The sequence below is a fragment of the Macrobrachium rosenbergii genome, chromosome 53 (assembly GCF_040412425.1).
Source record: "Macrobrachium rosenbergii isolate ZJJX-2024 chromosome 53, ASM4041242v1, whole genome shotgun sequence".
NCBI lineage: Eukaryota > Metazoa > Arthropoda > Malacostraca > Decapoda > Palaemonidae > Macrobrachium > Macrobrachium rosenbergii.
This window is the reverse complement of record NC_089793.1, coordinates 7,220,324-7,243,287: the sequence shown is the minus strand read 5'-3', so window position 1 is coordinate 7,243,287 and position 22,964 is coordinate 7,220,324. Positions and strand designations below refer to the sequence as shown.

The 22,964-nt window shown below is 36.6% G+C and overlaps 1 protein-coding gene across 1 annotated transcript in view; it reads left to right on the top strand.

Moving 5' to 3' along the window:
- The window catches only part of LOC136834247 (heparan sulfate glucosamine 3-O-sulfotransferase 6-like), a 149,141-nt gene that overhangs the window by 40,148 nt on the left and 86,029 nt on the right, over nucleotides 1-22,964 (top strand). The window contains exon 2 of the mRNA XM_067096591.1: nucleotides 20,591-21,369. Within this exon, the coding sequence (XP_066952692.1) occupies nucleotides 20,817-21,369 (553 nt within the window). The 5' untranslated portion in view covers nucleotides 20,591-20,816. The remainder of the gene's footprint in view (nucleotides 1-20,590; nucleotides 21,370-22,964) is intronic.

Below are 22,964 nucleotides of genomic sequence, written 5' to 3'. Positions count from 1 at the left end.
AGAGAGAGAGAGTTGCTACAGAATCTTCTCCTCTACCTTTTTCGTCTCCCTAAGGGACAGTTAGACAGCCAGGCCCCTACTTGGGAAGGGGGCTACGCAAGATGATAAGGACCATAAACATTATTATCAACGCCCCTATCCTACAGGGGCCTGGCCGACACGTAGCGGAAATTGCGAAAGAGGATGGAAGTGGAGAGAGAGAGAGAGAGAGAGAGAGAGAGAGAGAGAGAGAGAGAGAGAGAGATAAATGAGCTACTGGCGAGTGTAGTTTTTATACTTTTTCCTCCAACGTTTTTCCTCTTCGTTTGTCTTCCCTGAGGCTTTCAGTATAAGTTATTTGTTTATGAATTGGACCGAATTGAATTGAATATAGAATTTAGGCCAAAGGCCAAGCACTGGGACCAATGAGGTCATTCAGCGCTAAAACGGAAATTGACAGTAAAAGGTTGGAGGAAAACCTCGCAGTTGCACTAAGAATCAATTATTAGGAGAAGGTTGAGGAAAGTAAGGTGGAAGAAAGAGAATATGAAAGGAGGTCCAGTAAAAGGAACAAAAGAGGTTGCAAAGAACCTTAAGTAATGCCTACAGTGCGCCAAATGAGGTGCACTGACGGTACTACCCCCCTCCAAGGGGTTATATGTTTATGCGCTGTTTGTAAGAATGTTAATAAGTGAAAATGTTCTGCAGAAATTCTTTGGTAACATTTTCATACTTGCAAATGATATTTGACTTATCATTCTCTCTCCGTCTTTTCTCTTCTTTAATACCTATCGTTTAAATTGTCAGCAAACTCATTAATTTTCTGTAATCTATGCTTTACATTATATTCAATTCTCGCAACGACATTTATACACAAAATGAATCTGGTATTGTTGTTTTGTTTATTACCTGTACGTGTAGGGTTCTATCCCCTCGTGTGAACATACAGAATTCTTTTACGTCAAGCAAAATCAATTGTCTGTTCGTAATTCTGTTCGTCTGTCACGGCTCTATCTTTGTGACAATTTTCTTACTCAAGCTTTTTAATTTTCCGTGTGTGACCTACATCAAGTTTTCTGTATATAAATATCCAGTTTTTAATTCTCTCTAATTCTCTTTATCTCCTTAATTCTTTATTAGCTCGCACTCATCTCAGAGTTCATTTCGAATATTCAGTTTGAAAATATTCTTCAGTAATTTAATTTGAGGCCTTCAGCTGTAAATATTCTTCACTGAGGTTCACTTGACCCCTGACCTTCAAACATTTCAGAGGGTTAAGTTTATTTGACCGTTTTTTGTGGGCATTTTTAGGTTCTTTGGTTATTTATCTGTAAACAATCCAGGGAGTTCACTTTGACCCTCTGTTTGCAAATATTTGAAAAATCTAACACTGATCAGCTAATTCAAACTGAACTCTGCCAGGTCTGATCTACTAGATTCAGAGCTGAACTCTGGCTGATCTGATTCACAAATCCGTTAGTTGATACTGAACTCTGACTGTCTAATCCAATCATTCACAATTGAACTCTAACTGTCTGATCCACTAGTTCAAACTGAAGTCTGTTTAATCTGATCCACCAGTTGAAAAGTGAACTCTGTTTGATCTGATCCACTAGTTCAAACTGAAGTCTGTTTAATCTGATCCACCAATTCAAAATTTAACTCTGTCTGATCTGATCCACTAGTTCAAAACTGATCTTTGATCCGGTCCGCTGTTTTCAAAATTGAACTCTGTCTGATCTGATCCACTAGTTCAAAACTGAATTTTGATCTGATCCAGTAGATTCAAAATTGAACTCCGTCTGATCTAATACACTAACTCGAAATTCAATTCTGTCTGATCTGATCCATCAGTTCAAATTGAACTTTGTCTGATCTGATCCACTAGCTAAAACTGAACTCTGATTTGATCCACTGGTTCAGAACTGAACTCTGATTTGATCTACCAGATTCAAAATTGAACTCTAACTGTCTGACCTGATCCATTAGTTCAAACTGAACTTTATCTGATCTGATCCTACCAGTTCAAACCAACTCTGATCTGATCCACCAGATTCAAAATTGAACTCTAACTGTCTGACCTGATCCATTAGTTCAAACTGAACTTTATCTGATCTGATCCACTAGTTCAAAACTGAACTCTGATCTGATCCACCAGATTCAAAATTGAACTCTAACTGTCTGACCTGATCCATTAGTTCAAACTGAACTTTACCTGATCTGATCCACTAGTTCAAAACTGAACTCTGATCTGATTCACCAGATTCAAAATTGAACTCTAACCGTCTGACCTGATCCATTAGTTCAAATTGAACTTTACCTGATCTGATCCACTAGTTCAAAACTGAACTCTGATCTGATCCACCAGATTCAAAATTGAACTCTAACTGTCTGACCTGATCCATTACTTCAAACTGAACTTTATCTGATCTGATCCACTAGTTCAAAACTGAACTCTGATTTGATCTACCAGATTCAAAATTGAACTCTAACTGTCTGACCTGATCCATTAGTTCAAACTGAACTTTATCTGATCTGATCCACTAGTTCAAAACTGAACTCTGATCTGATCCACCAGATTCAAAATTGAACTCTAACTGTCTGACCTGATCCATTAGTTCAAACTGAACTTTATCTGATCTGATCCACCAGTTCAAAACTGAACTCTGATCTGATTCACCAGATTCAAAATTGAACTCTAACTGTCTGACCTGATCCATTAGTTCAAAACTGAACTTTATCTGATCTGATCCACTAGTTCAAAACTGAACTCTGATCTGATCCACCAGATTCAAAATTGAACTCTAACTGTCTGACCTGATCCATTAGTTCAAATTGAACTTTACCTGATCTGATCCACTAGTTCAAAACTGAACTCTGATCTGATCCACCAGATTCAAAATTGAACTCTAACCGTCTGACCTGATCCATTAGTTCAAATTGAACTTTACCTGATCTGATCCATTCGTTCAAATTGCAAATCTACCTGTCTGCTTATGCCGTCTTTCCACAGGTATTCAAAAACTCGTTCACTCTACCTGTGAATGCTCTCTCCCCCTCCTCCCCCACCCTCTACCCTCTCCCTCCTCCTCCTCCTCCCTTCCCCCTCTCAGTCATCCCCCAGGAAGAGAACTGAGCCGAGACAGAATTTACCGAGAAGAATTCCTGGAATTTTCTGCCAAATTCCTGGGATCAACTCTGTCTGCTCTGGAGGTCAAAGGGTGGGCGTATGATGCATCAGTCAGGAATCTTGGTTATTTGATTTTGCTGACAGGCGGTCAGTCTGGCAGTGATAAAGACGTGCGCGCGTGCCTGTGCATTGGCATGTGTTGTGTGAGTGTGTGTATGTGTATATATGTGTATGTGTACATGCATTCATATATACATACATATGTCAATATATATATAATTTTATATGTATGTATGTATATATATATATATATAATATATATATATATATATATATATACATATATATATATATATATATATATAAATATATATATATATATATATATATATATATATATATATATATATTTTCATATATATATATATATATATTATATATATATATATATATATATATATATATATATATATATATATATATATATATGAAACTCTCTTCTCTCTCTCTTATCAGATAAACAGACACAGCAAGGGAAGCCTGTTTTATGTAAACAACAGCTCTCTCTCGGATTAGCAAAGTACCGCCGGCCGAATCCCTCCCGTTATTCATACAGACTTCAGAGGTGTAAATTCCACCGTATTCATAATAGACATAAAGGCGATGACGATGTGCCCTTTATTCCCTCACATTTTTGTCGCTTTGCAAGACAGAAATGTTATTCTTTTCGTATGTTTTACATTTATAAAGTAACTGTAAATTACACAGCGATTATCGGAAGGAAAATATATATATATATATATATATATATATATATATATATATATATATATATATATATATATATACATATATATACACGTACGTATATTTGTGTAAATTTTTGATGACATACGCATAAGATACATGAGGATAGTAGCCACAATTTAATTTTTTTTATACACACACGTATATGTATACGTATATATATAAAGTACATAATATATATATATATATGTATATACATATATATAAAGTATATACATCGTACCAATACGTTTAATACCAAAAGAAAATCATGTCTATAACTAAAAAAAATTTATGACGAGAGAGAGAGAGAGAGAGAGAGAGAGAGAGAGAGAGAGAGAGAGAGAGAGAGAGAGAGAGAGGAACCAGAGATACTGTAGCAAAGGTCCATTTTTTTTTCAGCCCGTAATTAGAAGACTAATTAAGGCCCAAGATCGACAGAAAAGTTTTATTACTGGAGCGGCCACTTCTTCCTGCTACAGACGAGAGAGAGGGAGAGAGAGAGAGAGAGGATGGAACGTTCCCTATATTAGAAGATTTGTGCGAATTTTTAATACGAACTGAATAGTTTTAACAAATTGCTAATTAAAACTAGGAAGTAAAATTAATTTTTAAACTCTCTCTCTCTCTCTCTCTCTCTCTCTTTCTCTCAGTATTCAGTAACTGCGATCCAGTTTTAACGCACTGAGGCATATTAATAATTTGGATAATTCTTTGCATGATCTAAATTCACCACAACTTATAGTTACTTACACAGATCCTATTTATCTACAAAGATCCTATTTACCTACACAGATCCTATTTATTTACACAGATCCCATTTATTTACACAGATCCGAGCAATTTACACAGATCCTATTTATTTACACAGATCACATTTATTTACACAGAACCGATCAATTTACATAGATCCTATTTATCTACACAGATCCTATTTATTTACACAAATATTATTCATTTACAAAGATCGTATTCATTTACACAGATCCTATTTATTTGCACAGATCCTAGTCACTTGCACAGACCCTATTCATTTACACAGAGCCTACTTATTTGCTGATCGCATTTATTTACACAGATCCGATCAATTTAAACAGATCCTATTTATCTACACAGATCCTATTTATTTACACAAATCTTATTCATTTACACAGATCCTATTCATTTACACAGATCCTATTTATTTGGACAGATCCTATTCATTTACACAGATCCTACTCATTTACACAGATCTTATTCATTTACACAGATCCCATTTATTTACACAGATCCGGTCAAATCACACAGATCCTATTTATATACACAGATCCTATTTATTTACACAAATCTTATTCATCTACACAGATCCTATTTATTTGCTCAGATTCTATTAAATTACGCAGAACTCATTCATTTACACAGACCTTTATCTACACATATCCGACTTCTTTACAAAGATCCTATTTATTTACACAGATCCTATTTATCTACATGGGTCCTGTTAATTTACACAGATCTTATTTATTTACAAGGACCCTATTCATTTACACAAATCCTTTTTATCTACACAGATTCTATTCATTTACACAGATCTCATTTATCTACACAGATCCTATTTATTTACACAGATTCTCTTCATTTCCACAGCTCCCGTTCATTTACATAGATCCTGTTTATCTACACAGATCCTATTTATTTACATAGATCCCATGTATTTATACAGATCCTGCTCATTTACACAGATCCTATATATCTACAAAGATCCTGTTCATCCACGAAGATCCCTACACAGATCCTATTCATTTACACCGATCTTATTTATTTACACAGACCCAATTTATTTACACAGTTCTTTCATCACACCGCTGAGGAAAATAACAGGGAGAAATATGATTATTAATATTCATAAATCTAACTATCAAATTAGACGAAATATCCAACATCCATTAATGAAAGAAACCTGGGGGCCATTATTCTTTTACTCAGTATTTAAGACAACAAGGGCATATACCCATGCGTGAAATAACAAGAGCAAAATATATATTATTTACGCTGGGTAAATACATTAGCATGATGCCTCAGGTACGATGATGTCTATTAAATGTTCCATTTGCAAGTTAATTTTACCTGCCCGGAGTTGCTTGATGAGTACTGAGCTGTCCAACAAGCAGAAATATGCCATTTTGCACTGGGGTGGCACAGAGAGAGAGAGAGAGAGAGAGAGAGAGAGAGAGAGAGAGAAAAGTCAAAGTAAAAAATTCAGTGCTTACGTATATACGTAATTACTCAGTCTAGGGAAACGTTAAGTCCATTCATATTTGTAGAAAAAGATTATACATAACAATAAGCAATATTCACTTTCAAAGTACTTATATCTAATGTACAAGTGGCATATTGCACTACAATATCTCTGATATCGGTAAAAGCAGAGAGAGAGAGAGAGAGAGAGAGAGAGAGAGAGAGAGAGAGAGAGAGAGAGAGAATGATTCATCGAAAGCAATTGTTATTACCTAACATGGAGGGCTTTATTGCTGATGGAGAGACATGAAGTATGACGAGTGAGGAGGAGGAGGAGGGGAGGAGGAGAGTGAGGAGGTGGTGTGAGGATGTGAGAGGTGTTAGAAGGTAAGACTTGCGCGCATTCCATGCGCGCGGATGCTCGATGGAGCCATAGTCACAGATGTATGGTTAGTTTTTTATTATAAAAATAACCATTCTGCTTTTTATAATAAATGAAACAAATAAAAATTCATATTAATTCTTTAATAAACATTTACAATATATGCACGGATAACCGAACCAGCAGATAGACTGACAGACAAACAGACACAATAATAATAATACAAGGTCAACAAGCTAACACTGATCATAAATAGCCATTATGAATCAATAGGCATCATAAATAGCCACTATGAACCAACAGTCGTCATAATTAGTCAATATGAATCAGCAGCTCTCATAAATAGCCATTATGAACCAATAGTCATTATAAATAGTCATTATGAACGAATTGTTATCATAAATAGTCATTATGAACCAACATTCATCATAGATAGTCATTATGAACCAACATTCATCATAGATAGTCATTATGAACCAACATCCGTCATGAATGGCCAGTATGAACCAATAGTCATCATAAATAGTCATTATGAACCAACAGCTATTATGAACCAGCATTCATCATAAATAGTAATTATGAACCAACATTCATCACAAATAGCCAGTATGAACCAATAGTCATCATAAATAGTTATTATTCACCAATAACCATCATAAATAGCTATTATGAACCAACACTCATCATAAACAGTCATTATGAACCAGGAGCCAACATAAATAGCCATTATGGACCAAGAGCCATCATAAATGGCCATTATGAACCAACATTCATCATAAATAGCCAGTATGAACCATCATTCATCATAAACAGTCATTATGGACCAAGAGTCAACATAAATAGCCATTATGAACCAACATTCATCATAAACAGTCATTATGGACCAAGAGTCAACATAAATAGCCATTATGAACCAAAAGCCATCATAATTAGCCATTATGAACCAGTATTCATCATAAATAGCCAGCATGAACCAATAATAGTCGTCATAAACAGTCATTATGAATCAAGAGCCAACATAAATAGCCATTATGAACCAAGAGCCATCATAAATAGCGATTATGAACCAACATTCATCATAAATAGCCAGTATGAACCAATAACAGTCATCATAAACAGTCATTACGAACAAAGCTGAGACTTTCGTCGGAACACCAAACAAATGAACGAGGAAGAAAATAAAAGAAAAGTTAAAATTCTTAATAAATGCAGACAGATAGAGAAGATAAAGGGAGGGAATGAAACAAATCAAATAATGTGAAGTAAAATGAAAAATAATAAAAAAAAAAAACCACCAGAGCTCGACTCCCAGAAATTGTCGATTTTTCATCGACAATTTCCGCGAGAGATGATCGAGGAATTTCCAGTCGACTTTTCAGATGTGGGAGAGAGTCTTCTCAAACAGACACAATTGTATGGAGACGCGCGTGACCTCTTCCTCTCTCTCTCTCTCTTTCTTTTTCCTTTTCCTTTCTCTCTACCTCCCTCTCTTTCCCTTTTCTCATATATATCTCTCTCTCTCTCTCCCTTCCCCCTTTCTCTCTCTCTTCCTTTTCTCCTCTTCTTTTTCTCTCTTTTCTCTCTCTCTCTCTCTCTCTCTTTTCCTTTTCTTTTCTCTCTATTCCTTATCTTTCCCTTTTCTCATCTCTCTTTCTCTCTCTCTCTCTCTCTCTCCCTTCCCCCTGCTCTCTCTCTCCGTTTTCCTATCTCTCTCTCTCTCTCTGTTTTCCTATCTCTCTATCTCTCTCTTTTCCCCTTTCTCTTTCTTTCCCGGTTCCTTACTCTCTCTCTCTCTCTCCGTTTTCCTGTCTTTTTATCTCTCTCTCTTTTTCCCTTTCTCTTTCTTTACCTGTTCCTCTCTCTCCCCCCCTCCCGTTGCTCCTCTCTCTCTCCCCCCGTTTTCCTCTCTCTCTCTCTCTCTCTCTCTCTCCATTTTCCTATCTCTCTTTTCCCCTTTCTCGTTCTTTTCCTGTTCCTTATTCTCTCTCTCTCCCCCCTCCTTAATCCACATACTTGAGACGTTCAAGTCCAATATTAACAGAGTCTAATGAGTTCTGTCTAACGTTCAGGAAGCGGCCCCCACCTCCTCCCTCCCCTACACACCCCTCTCTCTCTCTCTCTCTCTCTCTCTCTCTCTCTCTCTCTCTCTCTCTCTCTCTCGGCGAGCTCCAGGCTTAAAAAATATCGCTCACTATTCCGAAGAAATAACCCATATTTTTCTGTGGCTATTTTCGCTCGTGATATTCCAGATATTCCAGATATTTTTTCCCAATATTTTTGCAACTTTTAACCCTCAAATTTCACATCATAAAATACATACTTTATCATCCACGGAAATAACATTAACACATAAAAATGTTTAAAGAGATAAACATTTTTTTTACTGGATTTAACACCTATTTCTGCCTTGCAACTGAATATCCATCGAATGAGGATTCGAATTTATTTTTATTTTTTTTATTTTTTCATCCAACTCTTAAATCCTTATCATCAACTGGAACGTTGGGCACGTGGGTATTTTTGCACGGGAAGGTTATTCCATTTTAGAAGAATTTTCCTGTCTGATTTTTTCATGTTTTGAAGTACGTATATGAGGTAGAACTGGGTAAAATTGTAACGAGCTTAAGCATGGATGCATACACACACACAAGTATATATATATACATATATATATATATATTGTGTATATATATATATATATATATATATATATATATATATATATATATATATATATATATATATATATATATATATATATATCTCAAGCTTCAGGGCCTGCACATCAAGAACTGTGCGTTCTGTACAAAGAATAGCAAGACATCATTTAAGCAGGATACCTAAAGGCGATTTTCTTCACAAAAGTTGTTAGCTTTCAAGGACTAATCTGTCCTCATCGTCCGGTAGCTTTGTAACTTTTGTCAATAAAGTTTATGTTAGATACCATCCTGTTTAAATGATGCCCTGTTATTTTATATATATATATATATATATATATATATATATATATATATATATATATATATATATATGTATATATATATGTAATGTTAACTGGATTCTTTTACAATTATGGCTTCAGACATACAAAATAACAGCCACTGCCTCGTTCATCAATCAGCTTCGGAATTTTTCGAAAATCTTCAGCATCATCAGATACGTCATACACTTCCATGGAAGCCTTATCAATAGCACGTTGAACCCACTCAAAATTAGACTTGGAGACCTCTCCGTTCAAACAATCCCACTGGCTAGTTTCAAAATATCCACGCTTCCCACTATCGTTTATTATCACCACAGGACCCAACCATCTTCAAATACTTTCACACTGCTGCACTTCTCACCCTTGCAATCTTTCTGAACCTTTCTCGCTTCTCATAAGCTTAGTTTAGTACGATTTCCGTTAAAGAGTTTTCTTAGATTAATCTACCTGTATACCATGAACATGTAAAAAGGCGAGAGAGAGAGAGAGAGAGAGAGAGAGAGAGAGAGAGAGAGAGAGAGAGAGAGAGAGAGAGAGAGAGAGAGAGAGATTATGTTGGTATAAAATTCTTAAATCACGTATTAACTAAGTATAGCTGAGCTGATATCAAAAATAAATTTTAAGTATTTCAATAAATGGATAAAGAAATAAATATATGTAATTGGAATAAATAAACGGATCTATAAAGCAAACAGTAAGACAGCAAACTTACTAAATAAATAAATAAAAAGTAAATGACATTAAACAAATACGAAACAGATTAAATAAATGAATAAATAAAATAAATAATTTGACATAATGCATTTGGCTAAGCTAATAAATAAACAAATTACGAATACCAAAAATATAAAAACAAATGAAACAAAAATAATAGCTCCTGTAGAGAAGCACGCGTCAGAATGTCCTAAATCTCTGTAGTAAAAAAAACTCCGCCAAAAAAGAGATATATAATAAAAAGAAGGGTTCCATATCTAGGCGAGTGAGTTACAAGGTTTTGGGACAACCTGAAAACGTTGGGTTAATCCTAAAACATTTTATCACTATCACTGACACCGTGTCAGTGAGGGGGCTAGTTAGTGAGTTGTGGAGGGGGAGGGGGAGGCCAGGAGCCAATAGAGGCTCCAGAAAAAGAAGGGTCAAACTAACTTGTAAAGAGAAGGACGGACGGACAGAGAGACAGACAGACATACACCGACGTGGAGGAGATAGACGGATAAGAAGGTGATTCTGGAGGAATTCCATAAGTGATTCTGATTAAATATTTCAGAGATTTAAGTGATATATATATATATATATATATATATATATATATATATATATATATATATATATATATATATATACATATAATGGTTCGATCATGATGTGAGTCAGAAATTTTGTGTGTATATATATATACACACATAAATTTTGACTCACATCAGATCGAACCCAGGTCTTTCAACTGAAAGACGAGACCGCTGCCAACCAAGCCACACGAGTCTTTCAATTGAAAGACCTGGGTTTGATGATCCTGATGTGAGTCAGAAATTTATTTTGTTCCACACGCTCGATCAGCGTGTTGATTATTTCTAATAATGTATATATATATATATATATATATATATATATATATATATATATATATATATATATATATATATATATATATATATATAGATATATATATGTATATATACATATACATACATACACACACACAGTGACATTTCATGGAAGAAGCCTAAATCGACCGGCCCAAGAAACGCGTCGTTCTGATCTTCGGAAATGGTCTTAAATAAATGATGAAAGGAACGTGAGGAGAAGACCTTTCTTAATTACTATTGATGACCCAGCTATTGATAGCTTCTTCGAGCGGTCAAGGATATATATATATATATATATATATATATATATATATATATATATATATATATATATATTATATATATTTATATATATATATACATTGTCACGGATGGTAAGCAGGTTTTTCAACCACTTACATGTTTCCAAATCCTGGATTAAAGAGAAACTTTGCTGCAAGGGAGAGTGGGTCACAACGACGACTGAAAGCCGATTCTGTAAATAATAATTAACAAAGTCAGTGACTCAACAGTTGCAGAGCTGTTGACTCAGCAGTTACAAAGTTACTGACTCAACAGTTACAGAGTTACTGACTCAACAGTTACAAAGTTATTTTCTCAACAGTTACAGTTTCTGACTAAACAGTTACAGAGCTACTGACTCAGCAGTTACAAAAGTTATTGATTCAACAGTTACAGAGTTACTGACTCAGCACAAAGTTGTTGACAGTTACAGAGATACGGACTCAACAGTTACAAAGTTATTTTCTCAACAGTTGCAGAGTTACTGACTCAACAGTTACAGAGCTACTGGCTCAGCAATTACAAAGTTACTGACTCAACAGTTACAAAGTTACTGACTTAACAGTTTACTAAATCACTGGTATGTACACCTGCCCCGGAAAAAAATTACAGCAATACTTAAGTAATTCTGCAAGTGAGCCTTAATTAAATGCAGTAAACTTGCTCTGCGTTTTCTGGCTTAAGATCCAGTGACAGCTATACGTGGCATTCATCAACCTTATACATATTGATTACTATAGAGTACGGTTACATTTTGCATGTCAGGCGTTGGACTAAAGCTAAGCAGTCAGTAAGACCAGGTGCAGGTGTATGTTCGTGCAGATAAAAACGCAATTAACACTCCGGTTTCCTCCGCAGTGCTGCAAATCACCTGGTAAAGAATTACGTTGCTTCCTTCGACATTAAAATAGATCGTTCTGATTATTCACCATTTCTAATATTTTTCTTCAGTAATATCAGTGATGTTAATATTATTTGTAGATAATATCCCTGTCATTATATGTAGCTGATGAGTTACGTATTTTCTATAAATATTTCTTGAAGGAAAATTGAACTGATTTCTACTCTCTTAGGAATATGGTATTGAAATGTATCATGACTTAATGATGCAATTGCCAAGATTATGCTGCTTGTCTTTGTTCTTCAGAATTTTTATCTATCTTTTCTTTTTTTCGAAAAAAAAATCTCCCGAATTTTGCCATTGTTTCCACAACATTCTCCAGTATTTTGCTCAACTTTGTCGACAATGTTCTCCAAAATTTTGCCGTATTTTTTCCTCTGTCGATAATGTTCTCCAAAATTTTGCTTTATTTTGTCAATTTTCGACATTGTTCTCCAGAATTTTGCTCTGCTTTGCCATTGTCGACAGTGTTTTCCAAGAATTTTCATCGCCACAATTTTGGTTTATTTTGCCTTTTTTGCCAATGCTCCAAAAATTCTGCTCAATTTTTTTTTTTTTTTTGTTAATGTGCTCCAAAATTTTGCTCCATTTTGTCAATTTTCGACAACGTTCTCCAGAATTTTGCTCCATTTTGCCCTTTGCTAAAAATGTTCTCCAAAAATTTTCTCTATTTTCTGTTATTTCGACAATGTTCTCCATCTTGCTCTGTATCTCCTTACTTGCCAACGGTCTCCACAACCCTCTCTCACTTCCTCTCTCCCTCTCTCTCTCTCTCTCTTCCTCCATCCTCGAGAACCCTGCTGGATTTTCCTTTCGCTCAGTGCAATCCTCCGAACGGGGAGCCGTACTTCCAGAAGTTCTTATCAAATAACGCCAGCGAATGCAAACAAAAAGAAAATTCTCTGGCAGGGAAAGACTTACGTAATGCGCCAAGGTCGTCAGCGCCGTTTTGACCGAGTTCTTGAGCCCCAAAGTCAGGAGTTTCAGTCTCCACGCGCTTTTCTCGTCTTCTCTTTTTCGTATCTTCTTCTTCTTCTTGGGAAAGAATCACAAGACTGATTCTGTTTTCCACTATTTTCAGTCTCTCTTCTTTCGCTTTACTTTTCTCGTCTGTTTTAATATTCTTCTTCTTCTTCTTGAGAAAGAATCACAAGATTGATTCTATTCCCAAGCGTTTTTCGTCTATGTTTTTATTTTACTGCTTAAGAGAAGAGTTAGTCTGTTTCATATCTTATGCAGGTTTATGGGAAGTTTTTTGGTCAAAAATAAATTCTCTCGCTGTTCTGAATTTACATAAATTCTGTGGAATCGATGAGGAATTCTCTGGTCGAAATATTCTCCCATGGTTAGAATTCAGTTGAGTTTTACCTTTAGTAAAGGAGTTTAGGCCTTCAAAAAATAGATTATGTATTCGGCTGAAAATATAGTAGAAATGCGTGAACAATTTAGAATATATTTTAGTGTTATCGTTTATGCGCAAAAAACAGTGAGAATGATAAGGATAACACAGAATAGGTTTAAAATAAATACAAAAATAAAGACTGAGATAGCTCTCAAAAACAAAGCGACAGATATGTTCGTCAATTGTGGAAAAACAATGGTAGACAGGATAAAGTGGTGGGTGACCTTAGCTACCCTAACTTTGCGTTGAAATGTCTTGTGGCTAAAACTTCACGAATTCCTTTAGTTTCTCCCTAGAATTTTACACATAACCATAAATGACCCTGACGCCCTACATAACAGTAATGGGAATGTAGTTATATAACTGGGGCACAGAAGACCCTGAAATAAAAAAGATAAATCCCTTAAGCCTTCTAGTTTCATCTTGCTTCATGTCCCGCCCAATACAAGTGTCCCAAAATCCTATCCAAAACGAAGACACCCTTCCAGTTTCATTTGCAGTACACTGTATCCCACCCAATGCAATTTCACCAAAATCCTATTTCAAACGAAGAACAGAACAGTTTTTTTTTTTTTTTTTTTTTGATTACACCTCGGAAACTGACGCCCAAAGTCCCCCTCAAATTCGGCAATAAACCTTCCCCCCCCCCACCTTCACTGCTGTCTGTGGCCGGATCGAGTAACTGTTCGAGAGAGTGCATGGTGTGTGTGTGTGTGTGTCCTCTCTCCCTTCCCCATTGAAATTGCAATTAACTCCCGGACGTTAGGGGCCACCCGGACGCTGGAGGCCAGCCCCTTGTTTATATTCTGACGGATCCATCGCCCACTGGGCCAGGCAACGGCAGGCAGGTCCTCTCGGGGCGACTCCTCCAGAGCGTATGCAACAGGAGACACTCAGTCCTGCGGGAGCTGCCTGGCCAAGATAAATAAACAGTGAGGTTTACTTTGGGCGATGGCTGGCGACCGGTGGATTGGAATATTGTGCAGAGAGAGAGAGAGAGAGAGAGAGAGAGAGAGAGAGAGAGAGAGAGAGAGAGAGAGAGAGAGAGAGAGAGAGAGAGAGAGAGACTGGAGCTTCTACTCATTCACGTCGAAGCGCATTGCAGTCGGTTAACTTTAGAGTGGGATTGCAAGGATTTTGGAAAGACACTCGCACACGCACTTTGAGAGAGAGAGAGAGAGAGAGAGAGAGAGAGAGAGAGAGAGAGAGAGAGAGAGAGACAGACAGACAGACAGAGAGACAGAGAGCTAAAATTATTTTATACGAGTTTTTTGTTGTAACCGATGAGGAATCAAATATCCTGTGAATATGTACCCACTCATTTCAATAGCTGAGCATTAAAAATTTTCTATCTTCTTGTAAATAATGTGTGTGTATATACATATATATATATATATATATATATATATATATATATATATATATATATATATATATATATATATATATATATTTTCTTTATTAGACAGTTGAGGTATAAAACCTCATCATCAGCCTGATGACGAGGTTTTATACCTCGAAAGCTTGTACAATAAAGAATGTTCTTCCTGGTCTTGGCAATATTATTTATCATTAAGCTAAGATTTCCAAGTAGCTGCCCAATTACTGAGACTATATATACTGTATATATATATATATATATATATATATATATATATATATATATATATATATATATATATATATATATATATATATACATACATATGTAGAAGGAGAGAGAGAGAGAGAGAGAGAGAGAGAGAGAGAGAGAGAGAGAGAGAGAGAGAGTTTTGGAAATGTGTCCTAAAAAGGATATCTATTGAGAAGTGAGAATTAAGGCATTTTGAGGGAGACTTTAATGTAAATACATGTTGATTTGAATAGACTCCGTTGGATCCATGTACTCCAAAGACAAACAAATAAGTACAAAACAAAATACGGCAAATGTAAACGCGTCTGAAATAAACCAAACTTGTTTCCCTCGCCTTCCAACAGACCAAGCGAGTCTACATTACAAGGAGCCATATGTTTCATTTAAGAATGGCTCCCTGCAGAAATGGGTCCGTTTTTTTTATGTTGTATACGCAGTGGGGTGGAAGGGTTGTTGACGGGGGAGGGGGGAGGTGGCAAAAAGGCGGTAAAGGGTTAATGTTTACTATACTGTATGTGTGTCGTTTGCGGTCCTGTTTAATTCTGAGCAAAACGTTGTCGCGGATTCCACGAACTGACTTTTGTACTTGGTGGCACTGATGAACAATAATGTGTCTATTTCTTCCAAAGTTCAGACAGACTTTGATTTTAAAACAAGTAAAAAATGCGCCAAAGTTTTTCGGGCAATCGAGTTTTCTCTACAGCGTCTAATCAAGACCACCGAAAATAGATCTATCTTTCGGTGGTCTCAATGTAATGCTGTATGAGCCGCGGCTCATTCAACTTTAACCACGGCCCGGTGGTGGCCTGTCCTATACCGTTGCCAGACTCACGATCATGGCTAACTTTAACCTTAAATAAAATAAAAACTACTGAGATAGAGGGCTGCAATTTGGTATGTTTGATGATTGGAGGGTGGATGATCAACATACCAATTTGCAGCCCTCTAGCCTCAGTACTTTTTAAGATCTGAGGGCGGACAGAAAAGTGCGGACAGAAAAAAGTGCGGACAGAAAAAGTGCGGACGGACAGACAAAGCCGGCACAATAGTTTTCTTTTACAGAAAACTAAAATGACTCGTTAACTGAATAATAATTTGTCTAATTCTAAAGTTAAGAGACTTTAATTTTAAGAGATGACTCGTTAATTGTAGGTACTCAAACTAGCGCTGTTATTTGAAAATAATCAGGAATTAAATCGAAAAATAATATAGCTATCATGTGTGCGACTAAGTGTCAGAAATTCAGCATTGAATTTCAAAAAATTCTAACAATAATTGGGAAGGATTTAACTGGCGTCTTCACGTCTGAATAATAAAGAAAATTAGCAAGTATTGTAACTCTCAATGTCTGTGGCTGTCAGAAATTCCATTTAGGGGAAAAAAAAAATTCTGTTACAGCTCACCCAAAAGGTTTTATGTGGAAGTTTACGGCGAAATTGTGGCCATAAGAAGAGGCGACAGCCTCTGTCAGACTGTCTGTCTGTCTGTCTTTCAGACTGTCTGTCTGTCTGTCTGTCTGCCTCAGTCTATGGCTTGTTAGAAGGGGAGGGTAATATATCATGATAACAGGTCCCATTCTGTCGGCTTCAGATAGCTTGCGAGACTTGATGTTGTATGTACAGTGTCTGTATGGACACAAACATGCCTGCCTGCCTGCCTCTCTCTCTCTCTCTCTCTCTCTCTCTCTCTCTCTCTCTCTCTCTCTCTCTCTCTCGGTTAAAACTTAATTTTGTTTTCTACATTTTAGTTATGTGTGTTCCTTTTTTTTATTCAGCTAAGTTTTATTTTAATTTCTGTCTCTCTCTCTCTCTCTTCTTCTCAGTTACTTCTCTCTCTCTCTCTCTCGCTCTCTCTCTGTGTTAAACTTAATTGTGTATTGGACATTTTAGTTTTGTTCATATTTTTTTGGGGGTTCAGCTAAAGTTTTTCTTAATTTCTCTCTCTCCGTCGCTTCCTCAGTTATTTCCTCAGCTCTCTCTCACAACTTAATTTTCTTTTGTACATCTTAGTTATGTATGTTCCTTTTTTTGTTCAACTAAGTTCTTTTAATTTCTCTCCCTGCCCTTCCTTACTTTTCTCTCTCTCTCTCTCTCTCTCTCTCTCTCTCTCTCTCTCTCTCTCTAAACTTATATTCATTTTTGTACATTTTAGCTTTATATGTTACTTTTTTTCAGCTAAGTTCAATTTCTAAGTCCCTCCTTAGTTATCTTCTCTCTCTCCTCTCTCTCTTCTCTCTCTACCTCTCTCTCTCTCTCTCTCTCTCTCTCGTCTATATGAGCTGACGTCCATAACCAACCAACAGACTATGTACGATCTGCGCAGCCATAAATGCTCTCGGCACTGCAAGCCTTAGAAGTCGCTTGCAGTTGCTTGCAATTTCCACAGGATATTTGCATATGAACTATTAGCGGGTCCTGCGCTGGATAATGCGACATGTACTTGGGGGTCGGAATGATATTCCCGAAACAAGAGAGGGAATGGAGTCAACTTGAATAACATGGGCGCGTTTCTCTTTCTTCTTTGGCTGGAATGAGGATTTGCGTGGGAGGTCGGGGAGGAAGGATGGTGAAATTCGCGGTTGTTTGTAGTGAGGTCTCTCTCTCTCTCTCTCTCTCTCTCTCTCTCTCTCTCTTGTTAGGCCTGTTTTGTTAATTTTTTAACTTTGCTCTCTCTCTCAAGCCTATTTTTTGTTTGCTTTTCGGCACTGATTGCAGCTCTCTCTCTCTCTCCCTCCCTCTCTTTCTCTCTCTCTTAAAATTATTTTTGTTTCCCTCTGTCCGTTTGTTTTCCTCTCTCTCTCTCTCTCTCTCTCTCTCTCTCTCTCTCTCTCTCTCTCTCTCAGTTATTTTCGTTTCCTGCCGTCCGTCTCTCTCTCTCTCTCTCTCTCTCTCTCTCTCTCTCTCTCTCTCTCTCTCTATGTTCGTTTTTAATTTTGTTCTCTCTCTCTCTCTCTCTCTCTCTCTCTCTCTCTCTCTCTTTTAAGCCCATTTTTTGTTTATTTTTCAGCATTGTTGCAGCTTGCTCTCTCTCTCTCTCTCACTCTCTCACCGTGTTAGGCCTGTTGTGTTTATTTATTAATTTTACTCTTTCTCGCTCTCTTTCTTAAGCCTATTTTTTTTTATATTTTTATTTTTTCAACCTCATTTGTTTTCTCTCTCTCAAGTACTTCCTCCCACTTCCTCCCAATTTCGAGTGTTCGTCCTGGCTTTTCCTCCGGGCCTTCGCAAAAGGGAACAATGCGGCCATGAATTATGTCGTCTGAGGTGGAAAGGTTCTCCGCATGCAATGGGAATTTATGGCGTCGGCTTTCTCCCCTTCGCCAAGTATAATAATCTGGTAATGTTTCTCACTTAATTTTGGGGATTTTTTTGTTGTTTCTATTTTTTTTTTTTTTTGTAAGGTTTCTTCTTTACCAATTCCAGTTGGTAGTCAATAGCAGTCTGTTATCAAGAACGCTTTTTCACAGACTATCTGAGAATGTCTGTTAAAACCAGGTGTAATGATATAGTAATGTTTCTCGGTTGGTTTGAGGTTTTTGGTGTTTGTTTTTATTCTTTGTTTTTTGTTTTTGTAAGGTTTCTCAGTTACCAATTGCAATTTGGAGTTGTCGAATGCACTTTTTCATAGGCTATTTGAGAATGTCTGTTGAAATAGGTCTGATAAATCACACAGTTTGTCAGACTTTAGATACATACATGCATACATAATTACATACATGTGGACATACACACACTCAGTATACATATATATATATACACACACACACACATACACACATATATATATATATATATATATATATATATATATATATATATATATATATATATATATATATATATATATATATATATATAAGGTATCACAACGAAGGCCTATTGAAGGACGTCATTCTACAGAGACATTTCAAAACAATCATTAACACCGCCGTTAAATAATAAGCCTACGCTAATTAACTACGACGTACCTCACTAATCAACTCTGCAATCATCTTAAGCAAATCCTTCCAAACCACACCTCCACCAAACAAATCCTCCCAAACAAATCCTAACAAACCACACCTCCACCAAACAGCATCCGTGCCATGGAAATTGTAATGAGCTCGATGGTAATGAACTCACGACCCCCAAAAAGGGGGAATGAAGTCTCAACACCAGCGGTTTAAGTGCTATTAACTGATCGAGACTTCTGCAGATGAAGCTGCGAGTTATATAAACTTCCCGAAGTCTCGAAGAAGTCTGTCGTGACTTCTCGGTCGTTTGCGGGAATCTTACGAAGGGAATCCGGTGAGTCTAGTGAAGTTGGAAGTTGGGAAATGGATGAAGGACTTCGGTTTAATGAGACTCTTGTCTGGTCTTTGGTGTTCGTTGTCTTTCCTATCTTCTTGGTGATGGGATGGGAGATAGAAATTGTCATTCGTGATGATACTTGGTATTCCTTATGATGATAATAATAATAATAATAATAATAATAATAATAATAATAATAATAATCATCGTGATGATGGAATGAAATTGTCATTCGTGATATTTGCACAGAAATTGTCATTCATGATGATATTTGGTATTCCTTATAATAATAATAATAATAATAATAATAATAATAATAATAATAATAATAATAATAATAATAATAATCATCGTGATGATGGAATGAGATATTCGAAACTGTCATTCGTAATATTTGGTATTCCTTATAATAATAATAATAATAATAATAATAAAACTAATAATAAATAATAATAATAATAATAATCATCGTGATGATGGGATGGGAGATAGAAATTGTCATTCGTGATATTTGGTATTCCTTATAATAATAATAATAATAATAATAATAATAATAATAATAATAATAATAATAATAATAATAATAATAATCGTGATGATGGAATGGGTGGCAGAAATTGTCATTCGTGATGATATTTGGTATTCCTTATAATAATAATAATAATAATAATAATAATAATAATAATAATAATAATAATAATAATAATATCCTGTTGATATTCATTTGTATGGGTGTTTGAGTATGTTCACAGGTATTAAGAGAGAGAGAGAGAGAATATAATGGTATAAAATATCCTTAAATCGTATTTCAAATATATTATATATATATATATATATATATATATATATATATATATATATATATAAATCGATTATATAGAGAGAGAGAGAGAGAGAGAGAGAGAGAGAGAGAGAGAGAGAGAGAGAGAGAGAGAGAGAAAATATTGTGATATAAAAATCCCTAATTCCTACATTAACTATAAACATACATAGTAAATCACCTGTTATTTTCCTTTTCAGGTTAATGAAACTTGACCTTCATGTAAACAAGAGATTGAAAACGCCACAAATTAAAATGTAGACCCAAAAGTGACGTTATCTGTGCAATGTGACCCCTGATGACCTCAAAGACGATGCTGGTCAAAACGAGGCCTAGTGACTCCTGTCTGTAGTGGGAGAGTACGAAAACCCCCCGTCGACCAAAACTCCCGCGGAAGGCGCTGCAGGGCGGCGGGCGGGCGTCGGCATGCACCTCCCACGCCGCCTCTGCAGCCTCGTCGGGATCTTCTGCGTCTCCCTCTGCTGCCTCTTCTACGTCGCCGACTACTACGACTACTACTACGCCCGCACGGCGGCGCTCAGCAACCCCCCGCCCCCGCCGTCTCTGGAGGATGACGAGGGCGTCGAGGAGCCGCGGATCCTGCCGGTGTCCTACATCGACCTGCAGGAGAACCTGACGGCCGACCCGTCGGACTGGAAGGACCGGCAGAGGCTGAAGCTGGCCCAGAGGGCGGCCCGGGACAAGAGGCGGAAGAAGTGCAAGAAGCGGATCAATGGGAAATGCAGGAAGCTTCAGACGGAGCGGGACCTGCAGTTTTACGAGGAGGAGGAGGAGGAGGAACAGGAGGAAGAAGGAGGAGGAGGAGGAGATGAGGAAGGAGGAGGAGGAGGAGTAGGAGGAGAGAAGAGCCTTCCAGCGGTCGTCGTCGACGAAGGCAGCTACAATAGCCTGGAAAATGGATCGCTGGAAGTGTCCCCTGTCTGGAGCGAGTTCGCTGATAGGGGATACACTATTGTCGGTGAGTTGCGATCAGTCGTCTTCTTCTTCTTCTTCTTCTTCTTCTTCTTCTTCTTCTATTTTTTTCTATCTCTTTCCAGGGTCTTTACTTCCACAAGAGGCGGTTTTACCTTAATTCCTCATAAATGCTTCTTAAATGTTGTAGTCAGGATTTTTTTCTTTATTAAATAGACTTGATTGTATACAATGTAGGTAAGTACAAATTAGTCTTTCTTTTTCTCTTTCTTTGTATACAATGTAGGTAAGTACAAATTAGTTTTCTTTTTCTCTTTCTGTGTTCGTCTTCTAGAAGCGTCATTTTCAAGACAATATTTACCCTGATTATCTCTTTACTATGCCTTCTTCATTTCATAAACTGGTAGCATGCAATGTTCTTGCTATTATACAATACAAACGTTTTTGGCATACCACGTAAATCCTCTGATGCGATACAAGGTTTATGTCTTTTAAAGTATTCTTTGTAACTAAATCTGTGATCTCTTCCAAATTTCCAACTACTGGTAATCATCATACAATCTGCAGTCTCGTCCAGTTTCAAATTAATCATAACTGTATTTCAATTCCAACCTTGTCCAACGACTATGCAAAGACCTTTCCTCTCCTATTTTTATATATAAAATCCCTGGGATCTTTTTCAAAACGTCTTCATTGGGTGGAACGGCGAGTAAAGAATGCCGGGGAACAATTACCAAGAAAACGATTACCTACGGTCCACTTCCTACGCCCTGGAACAACGGGCTCGGATTAAAATCGATATTTCCCACTAAAGTTTATGAAAACTCCGGTGACAATGGCCCCCTCCCCCTCACTCCAGTTGACAAGTTTCCTTTCGTACAATGACGTTACTTATTCTTCCAGTGTCCAGCGTTCAAAGATTTCTTGTCTGCAGTGTTCTGCAATGTCTTGTTGACATTCTTCTGCAAAACTCTGTGCTATATTAAACTGTTTTTTTAATATCCTTTCGTCCAGTGGCGTTACTTTTCCTTGCACAGTGTCCAAAGATTTTTTTCTGCAAAGTCTTCTGCAACACCTTGTTGATATTTTTCTGCAAAACTCTGTGCTATATTAAACTGTTTTTTTTTAGTATCCTTTCGTCCATTGATGTTACTTTTCCTTGGACAGAGTCCAGTGTTCACAGATTTCTTATCTGCAGTGTTCTGCAATGTCTTGTTGACATTTTTCAGCAAAATCCTGTGCTGTTTTAAATTATTTTTTCTTCTCTGTAACATGGTACGTCCTACGTCTATTGGCTTTTCCTTTTGCTACGTCCTGCGTCTTTTAGCAACTTCCTATTGCCTAAGTCCCAAGACTATTTGTTTTGTATAACGACCTTTGTCCTACGTCCTCAGGCCTAGGTCTAATGATTTTTTTTCCAGCAAAGGCCTAACTAAGCCTAACGTTTGTTCAGGAGTCGAGTTTTAAACCTACAGCTGAATTTAAAAAGTTACGAAAGATGATGAAATTGAATGTGGGTATCACTGGAAATTTGGACGTTAGTCTTACATTTACAGTTAAATACAGAATATTACGAAGATAAAATTTAACGTACTGTAGTCTGGGTGAAAGGCTAATTGCCAATTGCATATCTACAGTTAA